Source organism: Osmerus mordax, chromosome 20 (assembly GCF_038355195.1).
Source record: "Osmerus mordax isolate fOsmMor3 chromosome 20, fOsmMor3.pri, whole genome shotgun sequence".
Classification (NCBI taxonomy): domain Eukaryota; kingdom Metazoa; phylum Chordata; class Actinopteri; order Osmeriformes; family Osmeridae; genus Osmerus; species Osmerus mordax.
Genome location: NC_090069.1, coordinates 589,911 through 609,797, shown reverse-complemented (window position 1 = coordinate 609,797; position 19,887 = coordinate 589,911). Strand labels below are relative to the sequence as shown.

Here is a 19,887-nt window from a genome sequence, read left to right as displayed (position 1 = left end):
TCTGGGACTTATCTGTCAGATGCTTCCCTTCCTTAACTTCAGAGCAGCTAACAGCAGCTAACAGAAGTTAATCCAGCTCATCCTGAAATGGATCCTGTTGAAATCATTTTAAATTACACATTTAAATCCTAGACAACTCTGTACATTAAAGTTACATTTAACACCTTGGAACTACATAGCAACACTTGAACGTTTGACCCCAGCGTTACTACGGAGCTACATGGTGTTGCCAGGCCGTGTCTCTGCTCCAGGTGGGAAGTGTGACCTCTGCAATGACCCCTGCTGGCGGCTCTGGGCCGGGGGGTCAGAGGTCATGTGTGCTCTTTCTCTGGGACATCTTCAGCTGAGGTCGTCCTGGAGAGTGTGACAATGAGGAGGCCGGATGTTTCAGGAGGGCCCTCGCTGTATGTCCCCCAGCCCCCCTGCCCCCCCTACCCCCCAGCCCCCCCTGTCCCCCAGCCCCCCCAACCCTCCCTGTAGATTCCTGCTCCTCCACGCCAACAAACGGTAGACAAGACAGGAGAAGAGGAGGAGGAGGGTGGAGGGAGGAGATGAGGAGGAGAGCAGGAGAGGCTGGGAAAGGAGGTAAGGAGTACAAGTAGAGAGAAGGGGGGGGGGAAGAGGAGAGGAGGAGGAGGAGGAGGAGAACTCGACCCTGCAGCAGCTTCAGGGTTCAGAGGGCACCCTTCACAGAGAGCTTTTTGTTCCGCCCTCTACACCCTCCACCCCCTCCTGGTCTGGTGAGCTCTGTGGTACCCTGGTCAGGCCTGGCTGGCTCATTAAGGACCAGGCCAGCGCCGGGGTCGTTAGAGGCTCGCCCGGGCCTCGGTCTGCCCTGCTCTCCCTCTCAGACCAGCCTCTCTCCCCTCCCTGCTGCTCTCACCCTGGGACACACACACAAACACTTCATATTGTTTTGAACACTGCCCAGCACTCACTGCCTCTCATTTAGCCTGGTGCAAACATTCCACACGTACATTCATCACACACCACACACACACACCACACCACATAGGCCCCACACACACACCACACACACTCCACACACACACCACATAGGCCCCACACACACACCCAGCACTAATCCTGTTTTGAACTCTGTCCATATTTTATAACCTCTAATAAACAGACACACACAGACACACAGCAGTGTTTGCTCCTCTCTGTCTCCTTCCCCCCATGTCTCTCCTGACAGACATTCTCCATCTGGCTCGTCCACCATGATGCTGTTTAGCTGCTGGGTCATCTTCATCCTCAGCAACCTTCCCTCTCCCTCAGTACTCCCTCAGCTGGAAGCTCCCACTACACCTCTCCTCTCTCCTTTCTCCTCTCCTCTCTCCTTTCTCCTCTCCTCTCTCCTCTCTCCTTTCTCCTTTCTCTCTCCCTCTCTCTCTTTCCTCTACCTCACACACCAGGCATGCACACACACACTGGATCTGCTTAATGAACTGATGAAGGACCACACACTATTCACCATACACAAATACTACACACTACACTACACACAAACCAAAGAAGAGACTGAGCTACATGTTCAGAACATGATAATAATGTGTTCACTGAGAAGACATTTATATCCACGGCAACTTATAGTACCGTTGAACATCCAGTCGAATGCTCGAACCACTGAGCTGTGCCCTCCTGTAGGTAGAGCATGTTGTCTTCCTCCCTCCTGTCCTCATCCCAGACAGTCCCAGCAGCGCCTGCGGTCTGTGTGTCCTCTACATCTGTCCCCCTCCTTATCCCAGACATGTTCATTCAGCCTGCCCAGTAGAGCCAGACCCACAGGGACCCACTCAGGACCAGCGTCGCTGCCCTGGAGAACGTCAGCGCTCATACTGAAGGGGCCTCTTACAGGAACAGTTAAGGTAAAGTGCCTGGCTTGAGGGCATGTTAATGCTTGACCTGACTTTGCCCTCTTCTACATACTCTCTTGCCTCTAACTGACTCATCCAAGACTGCCTCAACTGCCTCTCCTGAATCTACTTGCCTCTGCTACCTATTTGAATGTAGCTTTGGATAAAAGCACGTGCTACATGATTGAAATTGATTTGACGCTGCATTTTCAGGATTCAGCATCGTAGAAACACACTTTATAAGTCTGCTTCGATACATGAAAACACTGCGTCCAAAGTCATTGATGGTGGGTAATAGTAGATGTCATTCACATCAGCTGTAGGCCGTCCTAGGAAGTTAGATGGAGCGTTTAGACCAGGAGAGCTGTTTAGGGCCCGCACACTAACAAAGAACTGTGCCACTCTTGTTTGGCTCTGCCCCCAAGCCCAGAGTTCATATCCACACCTGGGGGCAGCACTTGATACCACACAGATCCTATCCTGCTGTGAGTCACCTTAGGTACCTGTGTGTGTGTGTGTGTGTGTGTGTGTGTGTGTGTGTGTGTGTGGCTTTAAAAGGTACGTTTCTCTTGATGTCTTCAGTCAATAGTTCTTCCTGCCCTGAGGGCTGTGTGCAGATAGGTGTGTGTGTGTGTGTGAGGCCAGTCACACAGAGGGCACCTGTGTTTCCCTCTCAGGGCCTCCCCAGCTCCTCCTGTTTGACCGCTGCTTTGCCTTCCAGTCGCTCTCCTCTCAAACAGACAGATCGCGCTTCCAGAAGCTTCCAGGAACGGCGAATGGAAACCCCTCAGGTGTGGCAAGGTGTTCACTCCCACGACGAAACAGTCTAGAAATGGTGGTTCAAACTGATATTTAAATCGAAGTGCTTCTGCATTTTGTTTGAGAGAGAGAGAGAGAGAGAGAGAGAGAGAGGGAGGGAGACAGAGAGGGAGGGAGACAGAGAGGGAGGGAGAGACGGTCCGTGACATGGACACTATCACTCAGAAGTGAACATGACATTCCAGAACAATACGCTCATTTTAAACTGTTTATTCACTTTGATGGGGGAGGCTGGGGGTGAGGGGGGAGGCTGGGGGTGAGGGGTGGCCAGGGGCCCCAGAAGAGAGGGGATCTTTATGTAAGGGACCAACTGGGTTCACATTAATGTAGCAAACTCCATCCAGATCAATTAACGGAGGTGATGTGTTCACTCATACAATCTGGGTTAAGTGCTTTTCTCCCCGACACAATGGCTCCACTCACTGGGGCAGGCGAGAGACAACAGGCCCTGGAGTCCTGCCTCGCCAGACGCCTTTCTGCCTCTAAAACAACAGCCTCCTGCCTTTCAGCCGGCCGGACAAACACTGTCACAGGCACAATGCTCCTGTCCTGTATGAGCGGGTGGGCTGGAGTCTGGGGAGAGGGATGAGGAGAGAGGGAGAGGGGGGAGGGGGGATGAGGAGAGGGGGAGAGGGGGGAGGGGGTAATGTTGGTTTCCAGCTGACTAGAGTGGACCAGCGCCGAGTCGTCACTCCTCCTATTGGTGCACACTACTTCCTGTTTCAGTTGAAACCATGGTCTGTGAGCGGTTGTGCTGTCGCACACACGCTCACACACACACACACACGCTCATACACACACACACACTCATACACACACACACACACTCATACACACATCCAGACAACCTGACACCACATTGTCCCTGTGTATGTTTAACCCACACCCCACACCCCCCTCCTCCTCCTCCTCACCCCTCCCCTCCTCCTCACCCCCCCGCCCCCCCCGACCCTGGCCCAGTCAGCTGTTCTGGTCGGGTGGCTGTATTGTGCAGCAGGGCTCATTACTAGCAGCACTGTGGGCCAAAACCCTCACCCTAATAGGCCCTCTGTCCCCCTGAGGGAGAGGGAAGGCGGTGGATGGGTAGGGGAAGAGGTAGAGATGGAAAGAGAGAGGGGGAGATGGAAAGAAAAAGAGAGGGGTAGAGAGGGTGAGAGAGGAGAGGGTGTTTCTGATGGGATTGTTTGGGTCAGTATAATGTTGTTTTTTCTGCTCTGGCTGTGCGATTGTTAATGTTTAACATTTGCAGTCGTTATTCTCCTGGCGCTGAAGGCTCTGGAATCTGAGTGTGGTGCTTTGAAGGGATTGCCTCATTTTAACACCGCTCCAGAAAACAGCGGGAGCATTTACTTTAAAGCTCCTCTGTGTGTGTGTGTGTGTGTGTGTGTGTGTGTGTGTGTGTGTGTGTGTGTGTGTGTGTGTGTGTAGCATATTTCTGCATGCTTGCACAGGGAACTGAAAAAAAGAGTAAGTTGATGGCCTGTGTATGTTGGAACACCACAGAGCGCGTCTGGGTCTGTGGACAGGACAGAAGACGGCTTTCTAGGTTTCAGGGGTTTTCATCGATGGAAAGTAGAGAGGGAGAGATTAAAGAGAATGAGGGAATGAAAGAAGGGAGGAATACAGACACAGAGAAAGAAATAATGATGAAATAAAAGGAAGAGAAGTGAGAGAGAGAGAGAGAGAAAGAAAGAAGGGAAGTGGATACAGTAAACACTAAGATGTCAGGTTTCGTCTCCGTCAGATGTGACATCCTGGCCTGATTGCATTGTGAGGTTCGCCACTTATCACTGATATTGTGTACTTAAAACCATTTTCTCCAAAGTCAGCCCATAACCTTAATTTGATTTGATTTCGTGGTTCCTAGATATGGTTTGATAGTTTTGTGATAGATTAAGGACAGGAAGTACGGGGCTCAGCTCGTATTAAACCCAAAAAACGGCGCGGGGCGTTAACGTTGCAGAACACACTTGAATCAATCGATCACATCGTGTTTATATTGTCCTACTGTTCAGCGTATGTAGAAAAACGCCAATTACAATTGCTAAAGTGTCTCAATAATTTAAAAGCACTTGCGAATAGGCTACCGCAGAAACGGGTTCGTCTAGGTTTTTAAATCACCACAGAAGTCAGTTTAGAAAGAGGAAAATAGAAATGACCGTTTTGGATTAAATTAAATTAATTTTGTTTGCGTTTTTGAAGGCCTGCTGGAACACTGAACTCGCTGGGCTTCACCACGAGGTGTGGTCCCGCGCCTCACGCGAAGCTTACAAGAGGCTATCCATCAAGTCCAGCGCGCGCCTTTGACTGCTGGTCCAGGTGGGCCGCGGCACCGTCGAACCGTAGCCTCGTTACCGCGGTATAATAATGAGGCTGCAAAAGGGGGAGAAATAATTGCAAATAAAACTACATGATGCAGAAAATAAAAAAAGAAATTAAACAGATGCGCATGTTTTCAGGATCATTGCTTTCGTCCTCGTGCGTTTTCTGTAATTCGCTGAGTTGCTGAAAATATGCAGCTATACAGATTTGAGCAAATTACAAAGTAATAGTCTCAATAATAATAAATTAAATATAAAAAAGAACAATAATGGCTAATAATGAAAATATGCACTGCGATTATTATTGATAGTTCGACTATTAATAACTATTATTATTGTTATGGGCTTTTATCATTGTGGCAATCGTTCATTATTTTAGTTATAATAATAACCTACACATTGGCCCTTTTTAGTTTAGTTTTATAATTCAAAAATCTAAATGTTTACCTTTAAATTTAACAAAAGCAAATGGATCTTTCTGGACACCCAATAGCAAAGTTTCATAACAACATCGTCTTTTCCCCCAGTTCTGCGCGAGAGGACTACAACCTTCATCTCCCGCTCTGTAATATTGCAGAACTATGACTTGCTTCTCAAATAGGCTACATTTGTGAAACAACTTGAAATATTTCTGTTTTTTGTCCAACTGTTTTTCACATTGTGTAGGAGCAAAAATGAATGATAACCTAAATTAATCAAAAATAACAAACAGTAAACAGCGAAGTAAACAAGTTTGTCATGCTTTATTTTAATTAAAATAATCTTTAGAAATTCATTATTTACATCTTCAATAATATTAATACCAGTATAAGAAAAAAATAGTCACAGTTCTTACGAAACATCAGCATGACAACAAACTCGAAATATCATTAAAGGAAAAAATTATTTCAAGAGTTTAATGTTTTTCAGATATTTAAACCATTGATCCCCAAACTATTCCTTCCCACAAATCAACCTTATAATAAAATTGCAATTCTTCCTACGGAGCAGTTTATACAGTATTTACATATTGCCATAGAAGCCCCACATCGATCAGACAACACAGGGCCTCACGAGGGCATTCTAACATGACGCAGTTAACTCTCTCCATCTCACTCTCGTGAAGGCTGTGGTTCGGCGGGCGAGCGTCGGAAAGCAGAACATAAGATGGCTGGATCTGTTAACAAGCCTGTTGTTATGATACTGTCATCCAGTGTATTTACCTCTGTTGTTTTTAAAAATTTTGAATGGAAGCTCTGACACTGAAATGTAAGTGTATCAAACAGAAGGAGAAACCTTGGAAACACACCTGCACTGAGGAGATGAGAAATCACGTGATCACATCGTCATGGAGAGTTTTGTAAACTAAATGCAAATAGCAACAACACTAGCAGCTGTCACCACAGCAACAACCCAACATTGATGTCACCAGGAAGTCATGGTCCTTTTCCAGAGTTCGTTTAGTACTCACATTCTGGGACAGAAGTCTGGGATTAAATCCACCTCAGTGGAGGTCTTTCCAGTGTTGAAAATGAGCCATAAAGGCTGAATGTTCATAGGATCAAATCCATGCACCCTAGACAAGCGCATATGCTTTATTTTCACTTGTCATCTTTTGTATGCACCAATTGTATGTTGCTTTAGATAAAAAGCGACTGCTAAATGAGTCAAATGTAAATTTAAAATATTTGACACAATGCTTGTGGATGAATTACAGTGACAGCATGTGTAAACCGGTTTGTGTTCCAAGTTATACCTGAAAATGTCAAAAAAAGAGCCTGATGCTGTGATAGTCTGTTGTGCTGGTTCAGTCTGAACTCTGCAGACAAGTTCAGCTGTCTTGTGCTGGCGTGGAATGCATCAATAGCGTACTATCCCTCCTCCCTCAGGTTCCTGTCTCCTCACTTCCTACTTCCTGTCCTGGTCCTCCTGTTCCTGCTTCCTGTCTTGGTCCTCCTGCCTGCTACTTCCTGGTCCCCTTGTCCTCAGCTTCCTGTCACCTCCTCCTCCTTCCTGTCCAGCTCCGATGTACTTCCTGTCCCTTTCTCCTCCTTCCTGTACTGGTCCAGGGTACTTCCTGTGCCCCCCATGCGTGGGAGGAGCTAGAGGTGGTCGTAGGCGGCGGAGGAGGGGGGTCCACTGCGCGAGGCTGTGCTGTAGTAGTAGGGGGATCCTGCAGGGGGCGACAGAGGGAGTTAAGCAGTGGCGGGGACTGGAGCTGCTGGCTTTGATGGACACAATGTGGAGCCCAGATCAGAGCTGATCCCCTCACACACATCACAACAGCAGATGGTTCAGCCGGAAATCTCACTGCGCTGATTGTTTGTCCTGTGAGGGGAAAACTGGATACAGTGTTGTGTCTGACTGTGTGTGTGTGTCTGTTTTATGTGTCTGATACTGTTTCTCTCCTTTTTCCTCATACTTTCTTTCTTTTAGTCTCTCCCTCTCTCCCTCTCCCTCCTCCCTCCTCCCTCTCTCTCCTCTCCAGGTGAATCTAGGTCCCGTGTCTCGTTGATTACCAGAGAAACTAGCTGATTCAAGGTGACATCCCTCCTTGTGACTGTGGCTGGCTCTGATTGGCCCGACCAGCCCAGGTAACCGTGGCAATGAGCCTACCTCCTGGTTATTGAGTAACTATGTGAGACAGTGTCGTACTGGTATTGTGACCTGAGACCGACACACACTTCTCAGTTTTCACCTCTGAATTCTGACTAACTTGTGCAAAATATACACTGTAAAAGAACGTGTTCTATATTAACCCTTGTGCTGCCTTCGGGTCACATGACCCAAAGGTTCATAACGAACCATCGTTGTGTTTACCCAATTTTACCCAATACAAAAACAAATAAAAATAATGCTTCACTTTGTTTTTGTATGCTGTAAAATTGTCGCAATACGATGGTGGGTCACAATGACTGATGGGTCAGAATGACCCGAAGATAACACAAGAGTTAAGATGCTTTCAGGAAATTATTATAATATCTTATGAGAGCTCTGTACTCCATCCCCCTACAACCCATTCAGATTTTCCCAGAATACTGTGAGTTCAGCCTCCCTCTGCTCTGGTGAAGCTGCCTCCCTCTGCTCTGGTGAAGCTGCCTCCCTGTGCTCTGGTGGAGCTGCCTCCCTGTGCTCTGGTGGAGCTGCCTCCCTGTGCTCTGGTGGAGCTGCCTCCCTGCTCTGGTGGAGCTGCCTCCCTCTGCTCTGGTGGAGCTGCCTCCCTCTGCTCTGGTGGAGCTGCCTCCCTGTGCTCTGGTGGAGCTGCCTCCCTGTGCTCTGGTGGAGCTGCCTCCCTGCTCTGGTGGAGCTGCCTCCCTCTGCTCTGGTGGAGCTGCCTCTGTGCTCTGGTGGAGCTGCCTCCCTGTGCTCTGGTGGAGCTGCCTCCCTGCTCTGGTGGAGCTGCCTCCCTCTGCTCTGGTGGAGCTGCCTCCCTCTGCTCTGGTGGAGCTGCCTCTCTGTGCTCTGGTGGAGCTGCCTCCCTCTGCTCTGGTGGAGCTGCCTCTCTGTGCTCTGGTGGAGCTGCCTCCCTGTGCTCTGGTGGAGCTGCCTCCCTGTGCTCTGGTGGAGCTGCCTCTCTGTGCTCTGGTGGAGCTGCCTCCCTCTGCTCTGGTGGAGCTGCCTCTGTGCTCTGGTGGAGCTGCCTCTCTGTGCTCTGGTGGAGCTGCCTCTCTGTGCTCTGGTGGAGCTGCCTCTCTGTGCTCTGGTGGAGCTGCCTCCCTCTGTAGGTGAGATGGGGGGGGGGGGCGCTGAGGCCCAGACTCACCCAGAATGCTGGAGTTAAACCTCCAGGCTTCGCTGTAGGAGGTATAGGGTGTGTAGGACTGCCCCGAATAGTCTGCTCCTGGAGGACAGACAAGCTGGAGGTCACACACACACGCTGGAGATACACACACACACACACACACTGTATACACACACCTTACACACACATTCTGTATACACACACACACCTTACACACACTGCTGTTTCAACACCCTTGCAGCAATGAAGAGTAACGCAGGGACAGAATGAATCTGGTTTATTCTTCAGCAGAGTGCCCGGATCTCTAGAATGTTCTTTAGTGTTCGCACGGGGCAGTTTGCCCCTCCGCAGGCGTCTGCTGGGCCTGTGATTCAGCGACGGTTAGAGCAGCTTGTAAACCATTAATCTGCAGGCCAGGTGGAGGCGGGGCAGCTCCCCTTCGCTCACTGGTGCGTGTGACTAGTCTCAGCGTCCTCCTTAACGCTTCCCTCCTCCTCCTCCTCCTCCTCCTCCTCCTACTTAACTCTTTCCTGTCCCTCTGTCCACACCTCCTCCTCCTCCGCCTCCTCTTCCTCTCCTTAACGCTCCCCCTCCCTCCCTTCCTCTCCTCCTCTCCATCCCTCACTACCTTCTTCATTCTTTCCAGCTTTCCCTGTCTCTACCCCCTTCTCTTCTTTTCTCCTTTTTTAACATTCCAATATCTAATTGGTAATTATGTTGGCTGGATTGAATCCCTGCCCCCCCTGTGACCCCCCCTCCTGTGAGTAATTGTGTATGAACGTTTCCTCACAGCAAGCCCAGGAGAAAAATAATAAATCAGAGCCTCTCATTTCGCGCTTCGAAGGGCAGACTTCAAATAAAAAAGGCACATCACACCACACACACACGCCACACTCACACACACATCACACCATACACACACACACACCACACACTTACTCCCACACACACACTAAACACATCACACTACACACACACACACCACAAAGACATCCACTCGTCCTGCACCCAGGCAGACCTACTCTGCCACCCTATGCACCCCCCCTGCCCCCCCGCCACCGCCCCCTCCCTCTCCCCCGCGGGTGGGCCCCCCGTTCCCATGGCGATGTGTGGTCGGAGGGGCTGTGTGGGGGTGGGTGCAGCAGGGTGGAACCCCCAGCCTGCTCCCCGTACCCCGCGGGCCTGGCTGCCTGTCCCAGCATGCAGTTCACCAGCCCAACAGGCTACTCATTTACCAGCCCTGCCTCTCTGCTAATCTGCTGACCTGCCCCCCAGACCTCCACACAGCTCTCTCTCTCTCTCTCTCTCTCTCTCTCTCTCTCTCTCTCTCTCTCTCTCTCTCTCTCTCTCTCTCTCTCTCTCTCTCTCCCTGCCTCTCTCTCCCTGCCTCTCTCTCCCCCTCACTCCCTCTCTCCCTGCCTCTCTCTCCCTCTCTCCCTCCCCCTCTCTCCCTGCCTCTCTCTCTTCCTGCCTCTCTCTCCCTCTCTCCCTCTCAGGACCATCAGTCTGAGACCCAGTCCTCGAGCCACCTCTGCTGCCTGGTTGGAGGCTCACCTGCCACCATGCCGGTGATGGCGGAGGAGGAGTACCCTGTCTGGCCTCCGGAGGGGATGTGGGGGGGGTACCCCGGCAGGGTGGAGCTAACCATGTCCCGCCCTGCAGACACAACAACACAACACATGAAGCACAGGTGACACAACAACACATTAAGCATTTTGTGTACCACTGTCACATGTGAGAGGACACCCACTACATTGTTTGTTGTTGCACTTACAGTAAGGTATGACGTTTTTTGAATTGTTTTTTATGTAATATTGTAGTTGAAGTAGATTTGAGTTTAGAACGAGACACTTCTGATCCTTGATCTTCTACTGTAGTTTCTATACGTTCTATTTTCTACATCATTTAAATAAAAGCGTCTGCTAAATAAATCAAACAGTGACCGGAAGTGAAATGTGGTGACAGGAAGTGACACGTGGTGACAGGAAGTGAGATGGATGATAGGAAGTGACACGTAGGAGGATGTCTGAGATGAGGTTACCTGACATGACACTCTGGCTGCTGATCTGGCCGTACACTGGTGCATGATGGGAAAATGAGTTGAAGGTGTGAGGGAAGCTGCAGCTGCTAGCGACAGGAGCCTGGAGACACTGCAACTCCAGGAAGGCGGAGCTATGAGCCGCCAGGTTGGGGGAGGGGCTTGTGCTTGTCACTTCCGGGGACATTTCCTGTTTCAGACAAAGTGGGAGGGGCTGCAAAGGGTCTGTTTGGGCGGAGCCAATGGGGGTGAAGGGGAGGAGGGAGATGAGGAAAATGGAATAAATGGAATTAAATGATAGAAAAATGAATGGATAAACAAATACACAATTAGATGTTGATTCGAATTAACGTCAGAGAGGGAGAATGATGGAGTGAGTTCTGAATCTGGGGTGTGAGGGGAAAACAGCTCTGCAGCTGTTCAGCATTAAACCAGAGAGGCTTTGGGCAGTTGCTGATAATAAGCCAAATTAATTGGCCTCTGCTTCAGCAGATACAAGCTAACAGATGAGAGCAGAGCAGACAGTGATCGCCCCTCCCCAGGACGCCTCCTGTCAGCACACTGACGCCACCTCTGTCGGGGTGTGTCAGGTGTGTTCAGGTGTGCCATCGCTCCACCCTGGTTGGTCAGTCTGTGTGTTCAGGTGTGTCTCTGGTGTCTGGACAGGGGGCCGGGGGGCAGGAAGCTCACCTCCCACTACAGTGTAGCCCTGATGGGCTCCCAGATTACGACCAATAGCGGCGCTCGATGATGAGAGGCTGGTCTTGCCGTCTTCGACACTGCCACTGATGAGCGACAGAGGGTACAGAGGCTGGAGGAGGGGGGGAGGGGTGGGGGGGGGGGGGGGTGGGGGGGGGAGGGAGGGAGGGAGTAAGGGAAGAGAGAAAGAGATGGGAAGGATGGCGAGAGGAAGAGAGAGAGGGAGAGAGAAGGAGATTATCCATTAGTGCAAGTGTGTGACAGCAGCATATTAGCGCGTGAAGGACTGTGTGTTTGTGTGCTGCGGCGAATGTCTTCAGTTTACGGCAAACATCAATATTCTTTAATAGGACACTGCCTGTGTGTGCGAGAGAGAGGGAGAGAGGGAGAGGGGGAGAGGGGGAGAGGGGGAGAGCGGCGGGAGAGAGAGAGAGAGAGAGAGGGAAAGAGACAGGTAGAAAGAGACAGAGAAAGGAAGAAGGAGAGACAGAGAAAGGGAGGAGGTGTGTACCTGGTCTGGCTTGCTGGAGGCTGCGGAGCTGAAGGAGTCTGGGGGGAAGGGGTGTCGGTCGAAGCCACAGTCCAGGTGCTGTGGGGGGAAGTGGTCTGGTCTCAGGAGCTTCCTCGGAACCCCCCCACTACCCTGGGAGTCCACACTGTGACGACAGCTCTCCTGGTCACCTGGTACAGAGAGAGGGGGGAGGCGGGAGGGGGCAGAGAAATAAAAGAAGGAGGGAGAATGACATTTCCAAAGGTCATTAAGTCTCTAAAGTGACCAGCTTGTGTGTGTGGGCTCTGTGTATCTTGGCAGGTGTGTGTGTGTGTGGGTGCCCGGGTCACTCACTGTCGTCGTGGCTGCGCTTGCCCTCTCCTGTAGGCTGGGAGATCCCCAGCAGGCCGCTGATGGAGTAGGTGGAGCCCAGAGAGTCCGAGTGGGGAGACTCTGGAGGGGTGACGGCTGAACTGGGGACTGGAGGAGGGAGGGAGAGAGAGAGAGAGGGAGGGAGGGAGGGAGGGAGGGAGGGAGGGAGGGAGGGAGGGAGGGAGGGAGGGAGGGAGGGAGGGAGGGAGGGAGGGAGGGAGGGAGGGAGGGAGGGAGGGAGGGAGAGAGAGAGAGAGAGGGGGAGGGAGGGAGGGAGGGAGGGAGGGAGGGAGGGAGGGAGAGAGGGAGAGAGAGAGAGGGAGGGAGGGGGAGGGGGAGGGGGAGAGGGGGGGGAGAGGGGGGGGGAGAGGGGGGGGGGGAGAGAGGGGGGAGAGAGAGAAGGGGGTTATGAAACTATTATTACTCCCATATTATTGTTACCATTAGGACCAGTGCTTAATCTTACAGACCATTAAACATAGAGTATCTTTAGTCTTGATCCCTTCAACCAGATTATAATGCTGAACATTATGGTGTCTGTGTGTGTGTCTGACTTAGTAAGAGTGTGTGCGTGTGTGTGTGTGTGTAGACTTACTGAGTGTGTGTCCTGGACTCAAGACCTTCCCGTCCATAGGCAGATTGAACGGCTGTTGTACCTTTGTTCGGATTATTCTGGAATAAAGGACTGGGATTATTAACACACAAAACTGTAGTAGTGTTAAATGTAGGCGTTAAGACTGTAATGTGGTATATCATGTAATATATAAAAATTGCAATCCAAAGAATGGAAATAACTATATGCGTGATCATTAAATTATACAGACTAAGATCTCTAATATAGTAAAGTGCAACATCACAAACAACTTCATAGGGTGGGTAAAACTGAGTGGGTGAGGCGCTCCCCAGGTGAGTGGGTGAGGCGCTCCCCAGGTGAGTGGGTGAGGGGATGAGGGGCTCCCCAGGTGAGTGGATGAGGGGCTCCCCAGGTGAGTGGATGAGTGGATGAGGGCTCCCCAGGTGAGTGGATGAGGGGCTCCCCAGGTGAGTGGATGAGAGGCTCCCCAGGTGAGTGGATGAGGGGCTCCCCGGGTGAGTGGGTGAGTGGATGAGGGGCTCCCCACGTGAGTGGGTGAGGGGCTCCCCAGGTGAGTGGATGAGGCGCTCCCCAGGTGAGTGGGTGAGTGGATGAGGGGCTCCCCAGGTGAGTGGATGAGGGGTTCCCCAGGTGAGTGGATGAGGGGCTCCCCAGGTGAGTGGATGAGGGGCTCCCCAGGTGAGTGGATGAGGGCTCCCCAGGTGAGTGGGTGAGGGGCTCCCCAGGTGAGTGGATGAGGGCTCCCCAGGTGAGTGGGTGAGGGGCTCCCCAGGTGAGTGGGTGAGGGGTTCCCCAGGTGAGTGGGTGAGGGCTCCCCAGGTGAGTGGATGAGGGGCTCCCCAGGTGAGTGGGTGAGGGCTCCCCAGGTGAGTGGGTGAGGGGCTCCCCAGGTGAGTGGGTGAGGGGCTCCCCAGGTGAGTGGGTGAGGGGCTCCCCAGGTGAGTGGGTGAGGGGCTCCCCAGGTGAGTGGGTGAGTGGATGAGGGCTCCCCAGGTGAGTGGATGAGGGGCTCCCCAGGTGAGTGGATGAGGGGCTCCCCAGGTGAGTGGGTGAGTGGATGAGGGCTCCCCAGGTGAGTGGATGAGGGGCTCCCCAGGTGAGTGCGTACCTGTTGATGGAGCTGACACTGGGCACGGTGTCGCTGTCACAGACGCCCTCGGCCAGCAGACGGTCTCTGATCTCCCAGGCGAACATGGTGGGGTTCTGACGCTTGTACTCTGCGATCTTATCCACCACCTTGGGCGTGGCCACCTTGGGCTTGGAGCCCCCGATCACACCCGGCTTGATGCTGCCAGTCTCGTAGTAACTGAGGAGACACACACATTACACACACACACACACACAAACACACGTGTGTTACACCAAGCCAGTGGGTTCCAGGTACATGTGGAGACGTAATAAAAGGTGTTCGCTCTGCTTTCATCCACAATGACGGGGATGCACGGGGGATTTGAACCGTAAACCTCTTGGTCTGCGCTCTACCACGGAGCTAGGCCCATCGCTAGACATCAAATACTGTCTTTATATATCTTATACATCTTCACCCTCTCGCCACTGAGCAATACCTATCAGATGAATGTTGGCCACACCTTGGTTGAGATTGTTTATTTAGTCTATAAATGACACGCAGGGAGGACAGTGTGTCTAGAATGTGCTGTCAATCATTAGACCGAGGCCTGAGGTAGGCTGATGTTGCCGTGGTGATGTTAGACTGTGAGAGGGTGCTCGTTCGTGGCTCCAGTGCAGAGTACAGGAGAGTCATGTGACGTCAGTGTCTGGCCTGGTGAGAGCAGGACATTAACAGACCAGGGGCGCCAGGTTTGAGGCGTGGGCTGCCAGGTGTGGGGCGTGGGCCGCCAGGTTTGGGGCACGGCCCGCCAGGTTTGAGGCGTGGGCTGCCAGGTTTGAGGCATGGGCTGCCAGGTTTGAGGCGTGGGCTGCCAGGTTTGAGGCGTGGGCTGCCAGGTTTGAGGCGTGGGCCGCCAGGTTTCTCACCGTCCCAGGATCTTGCTGACGCAGCCGTGGCTGACACGGAGCTGGCGTGAGATGTCGCAGGGCCGGACGCCCTGGTGGGCCATGTCCACGATGCGCTGCCGGATCACCTCAGGGAGAGGACGGCCGTTCACAAACATTCCTCCTAGTTGGTTAAGACCCCCATGACCTGGGGGAGGGGGGGGATGAACACACATTAACATCATTTACATTTAGTCATTTAGCAGACGCTCTTATCCAGAGCGACTTACAGTAAGTACAGGGACATTCCCCCCCGAGGCAAGTAGGGTGAAGTGCCTTGCCCAAGGACACAACGTCAGTTGGCATGACCGGGAATTGAACTGGCAACCTTCGGATTACTAGCCCGATTCCCTCACCGCTCAGCCATCTGACCCCCAGTCACACACTGTACATCCATGTGTCTGTGTGTGTGAGCTTCTCGTTGAGAAAACACAGACATGCGCACACACTCAGACATAAACACACACTCAGGCACAAACACACACTCAGGTACAAACACACACTCAGACACAAACATGCTTAGATACACACACAAACTCAAAAACATACGAGCGGGTGCAAACACACACACTCCCATGTATCCTAAAACACACGCACACACATACACACACACATTTATTAATATTACTGCAGATAATAACCAATCCAGACCAACATTTTCAGGAATACACTGCAGGGAGGTAAGCCAATGACCATTAACTTGTAGATATTTCTACAAAACTATTCTGGTTTACCACAAAACAAAAATCACAAAAGTGTCTATAAGCTTTTCATAAAACATTTCTACCAAGCGCTATATATATTTTGCAATTAACTTAGTGAATAGCGGGTTATTATAGTTTGGTCGAAGTTTTCGTGAACATGAAACGTGGGACAATAAATAGTCTAATATATAGAGGATGTCGGTAATGCACACACAAACACAATAAACAGAAATAACGCGATAACGCAAACGCTGGATTAGGGAAATTCCGTTGATCAAACGTTATAGGTTACCGAACTTCAATGGACTTTGAAAAAACAGCGGGACGATTACTTGATGTTAAGAGTTTGACATTTTTCGACATGCATAGATTTAGTTATTGTGGTAAAATTGTAATAAAAGAGAATAACTGACCAAATAAGTCGGATCTAGCTAGAAATTTGACTGCCTCTGGTTTAGACAGCTCAGTGCAAGTCTTCCACATTCTAGACGTTCTGAGTCCCGGTTCTGAGCTCTAGATCCTTCTGAGTTCTAGATCCTTCTGAGTTCTAGATCCTTCTGAGTTCTAGATCCTTCTCTCCAGCCAGCCTGGAACACAGAAGGGTGCGAGAGCAGGATAGTCATGACTCGCGAGGTGAGAGGTGGCCTATACTGCTTCGTTTACGCAAAAAAGACATTTATGGACAATTTGATATTTTATATTGTAACCTATATTTATTTGTTCGTTGTTTTTTTCACAACGTTATCCATTTAAATGTGAAATTAGTTTATAGGCGAGATAGGAGAAGGATCAAACCACACAAATGATCTGAAAGGCTTAAAGAATGAGACAGATAACTTCTAACATAATTAGAATAAGCCTTTGATCAATTTTACCAACGGTAATAACTTTAATTACACATTTTATGAAATCATCCAATAGAAAACAAATTCTTCTTCAAATTAATTACTTCTCTTTTAGGATAATTATTTTCTAAATGTTTTTTCCGTTCAACTGAACAAGACATAGGCTACTTTTGTTTCAACTGCAGACGGTTTCTAGAGGTTAGGCCTATAGTGCGCAGTGGACCAATTTACATCCTGTATAGCTTACATATAAAAGTAGTTCTTGAGAATAACATTTGTTATAAGGATTTAAAAAAATAAAAAATAAACACTTTTCTATGACGTGGCGCCAAATAAATAAATAAAAATATCTAACGCGTAAGTCTACAGTTCTGCTTCTCATGATAAAGGTTTCCAAGCTATAGGCGACTTTTATTGATTTAGTTTTTGGCTGTAAGGGTAAAGAACATGCCTGTTCAAATGAATTTCATACACAGCATCAGGGGATATCGCTTTTTAGCCATGGCAATTTAATTTAGTCTGTATAAAATCAAAAATCGACGTAGGCCTATTCTCTTAAACATTTTAGTAAACGCAACTGGGGACGTTTTTCAAAAGTACTTTTTCTGTTGTCGTCAGCAGCCTCTGTGTTCTACAGCCTGCATCAGTGACTTTGTAAGAACCCCATTGCTTTTAATTTAACCCATTCAGTCTCTGCTCTCGCTCTTTCCCAGCTTTCATTTCCACATCAAACGGCAGGCGGACGGGTCTGGGTGGGGAGCGCTATTAACGGTGCTAGCGGAGTGTGTAAAAAACCTACTCGCCAAGCTTCACCAACCTGCAGGATATTAAAGACTACCCCAGGGGAATAAACACACACAGGAGCAGACGCAATGCAGACGCACGCTTTTGCTACTACAACGCCACACACACACATACACACAAAGAGCACAAAGAGTGAGTGCGCGTACACACACACACACACACACACACACAACACGCATTGGACGTTTATTTTAAATGCAATATAATTACAGAGATTTTAGGAAACAAAATCACCACTCTGAGTTCCTTGTCTCAGTTTCTCCTCCAACTCAAAATTATCCTAAAAGCTCTCCAAGTTAGCCACCTTCATGGCTACACCATTGTGAAACCTTTATGAAAACAAATGCAATTAAATATTTCAAATTTATATTTCAGGCTATTGGTATCTAAATACTGTTGAGATTCGAATGATTTGCGTGTTTATTATAGTTTAGAGCCTAACACATCATATAGCCTACGGTATTAGGTTAAATGGACATGGTAAGATTATCTCACATGGATAACAACCTCCAGCCTGTTTTTAAAGACTATTCATATCTTGCACAACTTAAGTAGTTGCCAACTTTATATGATGACGCGAGAAAAGATGGCGCGGCAGAGACGATAGAGAGTGTCATAATTTATGCCGCGGGGTGACTGGGTGAAACGTAAACAAACCACACGATTCTGCCCCCCACCGTTCCATCATTGACCCAATTGAAGTGACAATGACCGCGGGTTGCCCCAAATTTATATCTGACAGCTAAACTAACCTCCAATTAACTTTCTAAATGCTTCCCATAGAGAAAGCATTAGAAAACTATGGGAACCTTTTAGAATAATTTACTCTTGTTGGGCCTCTCTATACTGCCTGAAGAGGCTTCCGAATTTTCACTGCGAGTTGGACAATGTTTGTTGTGAACGTGAATATTAATTTAGTGAGGTTGGCTTTTCCTTGAGCCATTTTATGTTGACTAGGTTCCAGAAAGGCCTTGGCAGTTAATAGTGCGACAAGTAGTTATGATGTACTCAATCATAAATGTGTGCAAGGTTCACGAGACAATAACAGAGAGGAACACAGGCCGGTGCAGAGCTTCACGAGAGCTGTACGCACGAGGTCAGTACAACTTCAAGTGTTTCTCTTCTTTAATATAATAGATTATATTTCACAAAAAAATAAGTATGTATATAGTTTATAGGTAACCTCAGTGAGCTTATAGTTCCTAAATAATTGATTTCACACATTTCACTCGTTGTCTTATTCACTTAAATCATTTAGAACCCTGTATCTAAAAGAACAGTTTGTTGACCGAAGCCCTCCATAAATAATGTGAGGAGGTTAGGAGTCGACAGCTCTTCAATAGAAATATAATACCGCAAAATTGACAGCTCATTACGTTCAAACATAATTTAAGGACTGAGTCAGAGTTTATCATGAAATTATATAGCCTATTTTCTTTCAGCTGTAGCCGTTAGTAGCATATTTATTGTAATATTAAGGCCCACAGTATGGACCAATAACTTTCATGACACGTATGAAATTAGAGCAAAAACTATTTTAACTTTGTGGGCTACATTGTCAAATTGTTTTGTTCGAATTTGACTCCAGAATACATGCGTTTCTTTACATCTAAAACATTATAACTTCGCGTGTCGGTTATGGTTTTTTACCTCGTCCGTTGGAGTTGGACATATCTCTGAGGTCTCTCTCTGTAGGTGTCCACGCGCTCTCCCGGTTAATAAGACGTTTTTAGTCCATGTGGGGCCTCGCGATGCATGCGTGTTCCTGAGTGCACTCTTAAAATGCGCTGCAAGAGGATATTGTCATAGTTAATAAGGGGTTCTGGACAGGACTGCGCTGTTTTCCGATTTTGCCCCATTAAAAAATAATCGGCGTGATAACCTTTTTGCGAGTCCCTGACACCCATTCTTTAAACCACTCAAAATAGATAAAAAATATATATTTTGATTTCCATAGTGTACAATACACTAACCATTACTTTCATATTATTTAGGCTATCTTTGAAAGAAACGTTTCAGACACAAGATGGTTCATGCGTCATATCAAGATAATGTCTCGGCTACAACTGTAAGTTATCAGGAAAAACCTTTTTGTTTGACATTTCAACAACCGAGCGAAATAGTGGCAACACTAGGACGATTATATTTTCAGCACATAAACGCAGTGGTCATCATTGCTTTAATCATTTAGAGCTCCGGTTAGAGTAAACAGTTACCTTTAATATGTAGACAAATGCAGTTTTCAGAGAAGATATCCTTATTATCCACTGTTACGGACCCAACTGGAGGAAATGTAGCCGTAACCTCGGCCGTGAGAAGATCCAACACTAGCTGATAAAGATTCAGGAGTGATTTTGTCTCAACATTAGCAGTAGCCTATGAGATGTTTAAGACCTGCCAATCGTGTTCTCTGCGAGGTTTTATCCAACGGACGCTCTCATGGGCGAGAAGTGGAGACTGTGCGCTTCCGCCATTGGTTGATGGATTGCAAGGGGGTGTAGTAGAACAGAGGCGGGGGTGTGTCTTTGTGGAAAGAGGGTGGCTCTCCTCCCTATCCACATGGATGGGTGATTTCGTGTTTTCAGTGGCATTCCACCCAACACAACACAC

At 48.9% G+C, this 19,887-nt stretch overlaps 1 protein-coding gene across 3 annotated transcripts; it reads right to left on the bottom strand.

Annotated features, from left to right (window-relative positions):
• Positions 1–5,717: 5,717 nt before the first annotated feature.
• On the bottom strand, positions 5,718–19,592 carry pax8 (paired box 8). Of its 3 annotated transcripts, none has more exons than XM_067258580.1 (12): positions 19,494–19,592; positions 18,928–19,064; positions 14,907–15,072; positions 14,020–14,217; positions 12,912–12,988; positions 12,299–12,424; positions 11,966–12,135; positions 11,446–11,566; positions 10,759–10,980; positions 10,272–10,373; positions 8,739–8,816; positions 5,718–7,148 (listed from the first exon to the last, which is right to left on the bottom strand). In XM_067258580.1, the coding sequence occupies exons 2-12, from the start codon at positions 18,947–18,949 to the stop codon at positions 7,078–7,080; spliced, it is 1,353 nt and encodes a 450-aa protein (XP_067114681.1). In that variant the 5' UTR covers positions 18,950–19,064; positions 19,494–19,592; the 3' UTR covers positions 5,718–7,077. The 3 variants fall into 3 exon arrangements, with proteins under 3 accessions (XP_067114681.1, XP_067114679.1, XP_067114680.1); XM_067258578.1 differs by lacking the exon at positions 18,928–19,064 and adding an exon at positions 16,042–16,192 and having other exon boundaries at positions 19,488–19,565; XM_067258579.1 differs by lacking the exon at positions 18,928–19,064 and adding an exon at positions 16,042–16,192 and having other exon boundaries at positions 8,739–8,810; positions 19,488–19,565.
• Positions 19,593–19,887: the final 295 nt, after the last annotated feature.

Coding starts and splice junctions, on each gene's coding strand:
- pax8 (XM_067258578.1), bottom strand. CDS start 16,111: ATGTGGAAGACTTGCACTGAGCTGTCTAAACCAGAGGCAGTCAAATTT. Junction 14,218..14,906: donor GTCAGCAAGATCCTGGGACG/GTGAGAAACCTG, acceptor GTGTCTCCTCAG/TTACTACGAGACTGGCAGCA. Junction 12,989..14,019: donor AGTGTCAGCTCCATCAACAG/GTACGCACTCAC, acceptor CCTTTATTCCAG/AATAATCCGAACAAAGGTAC.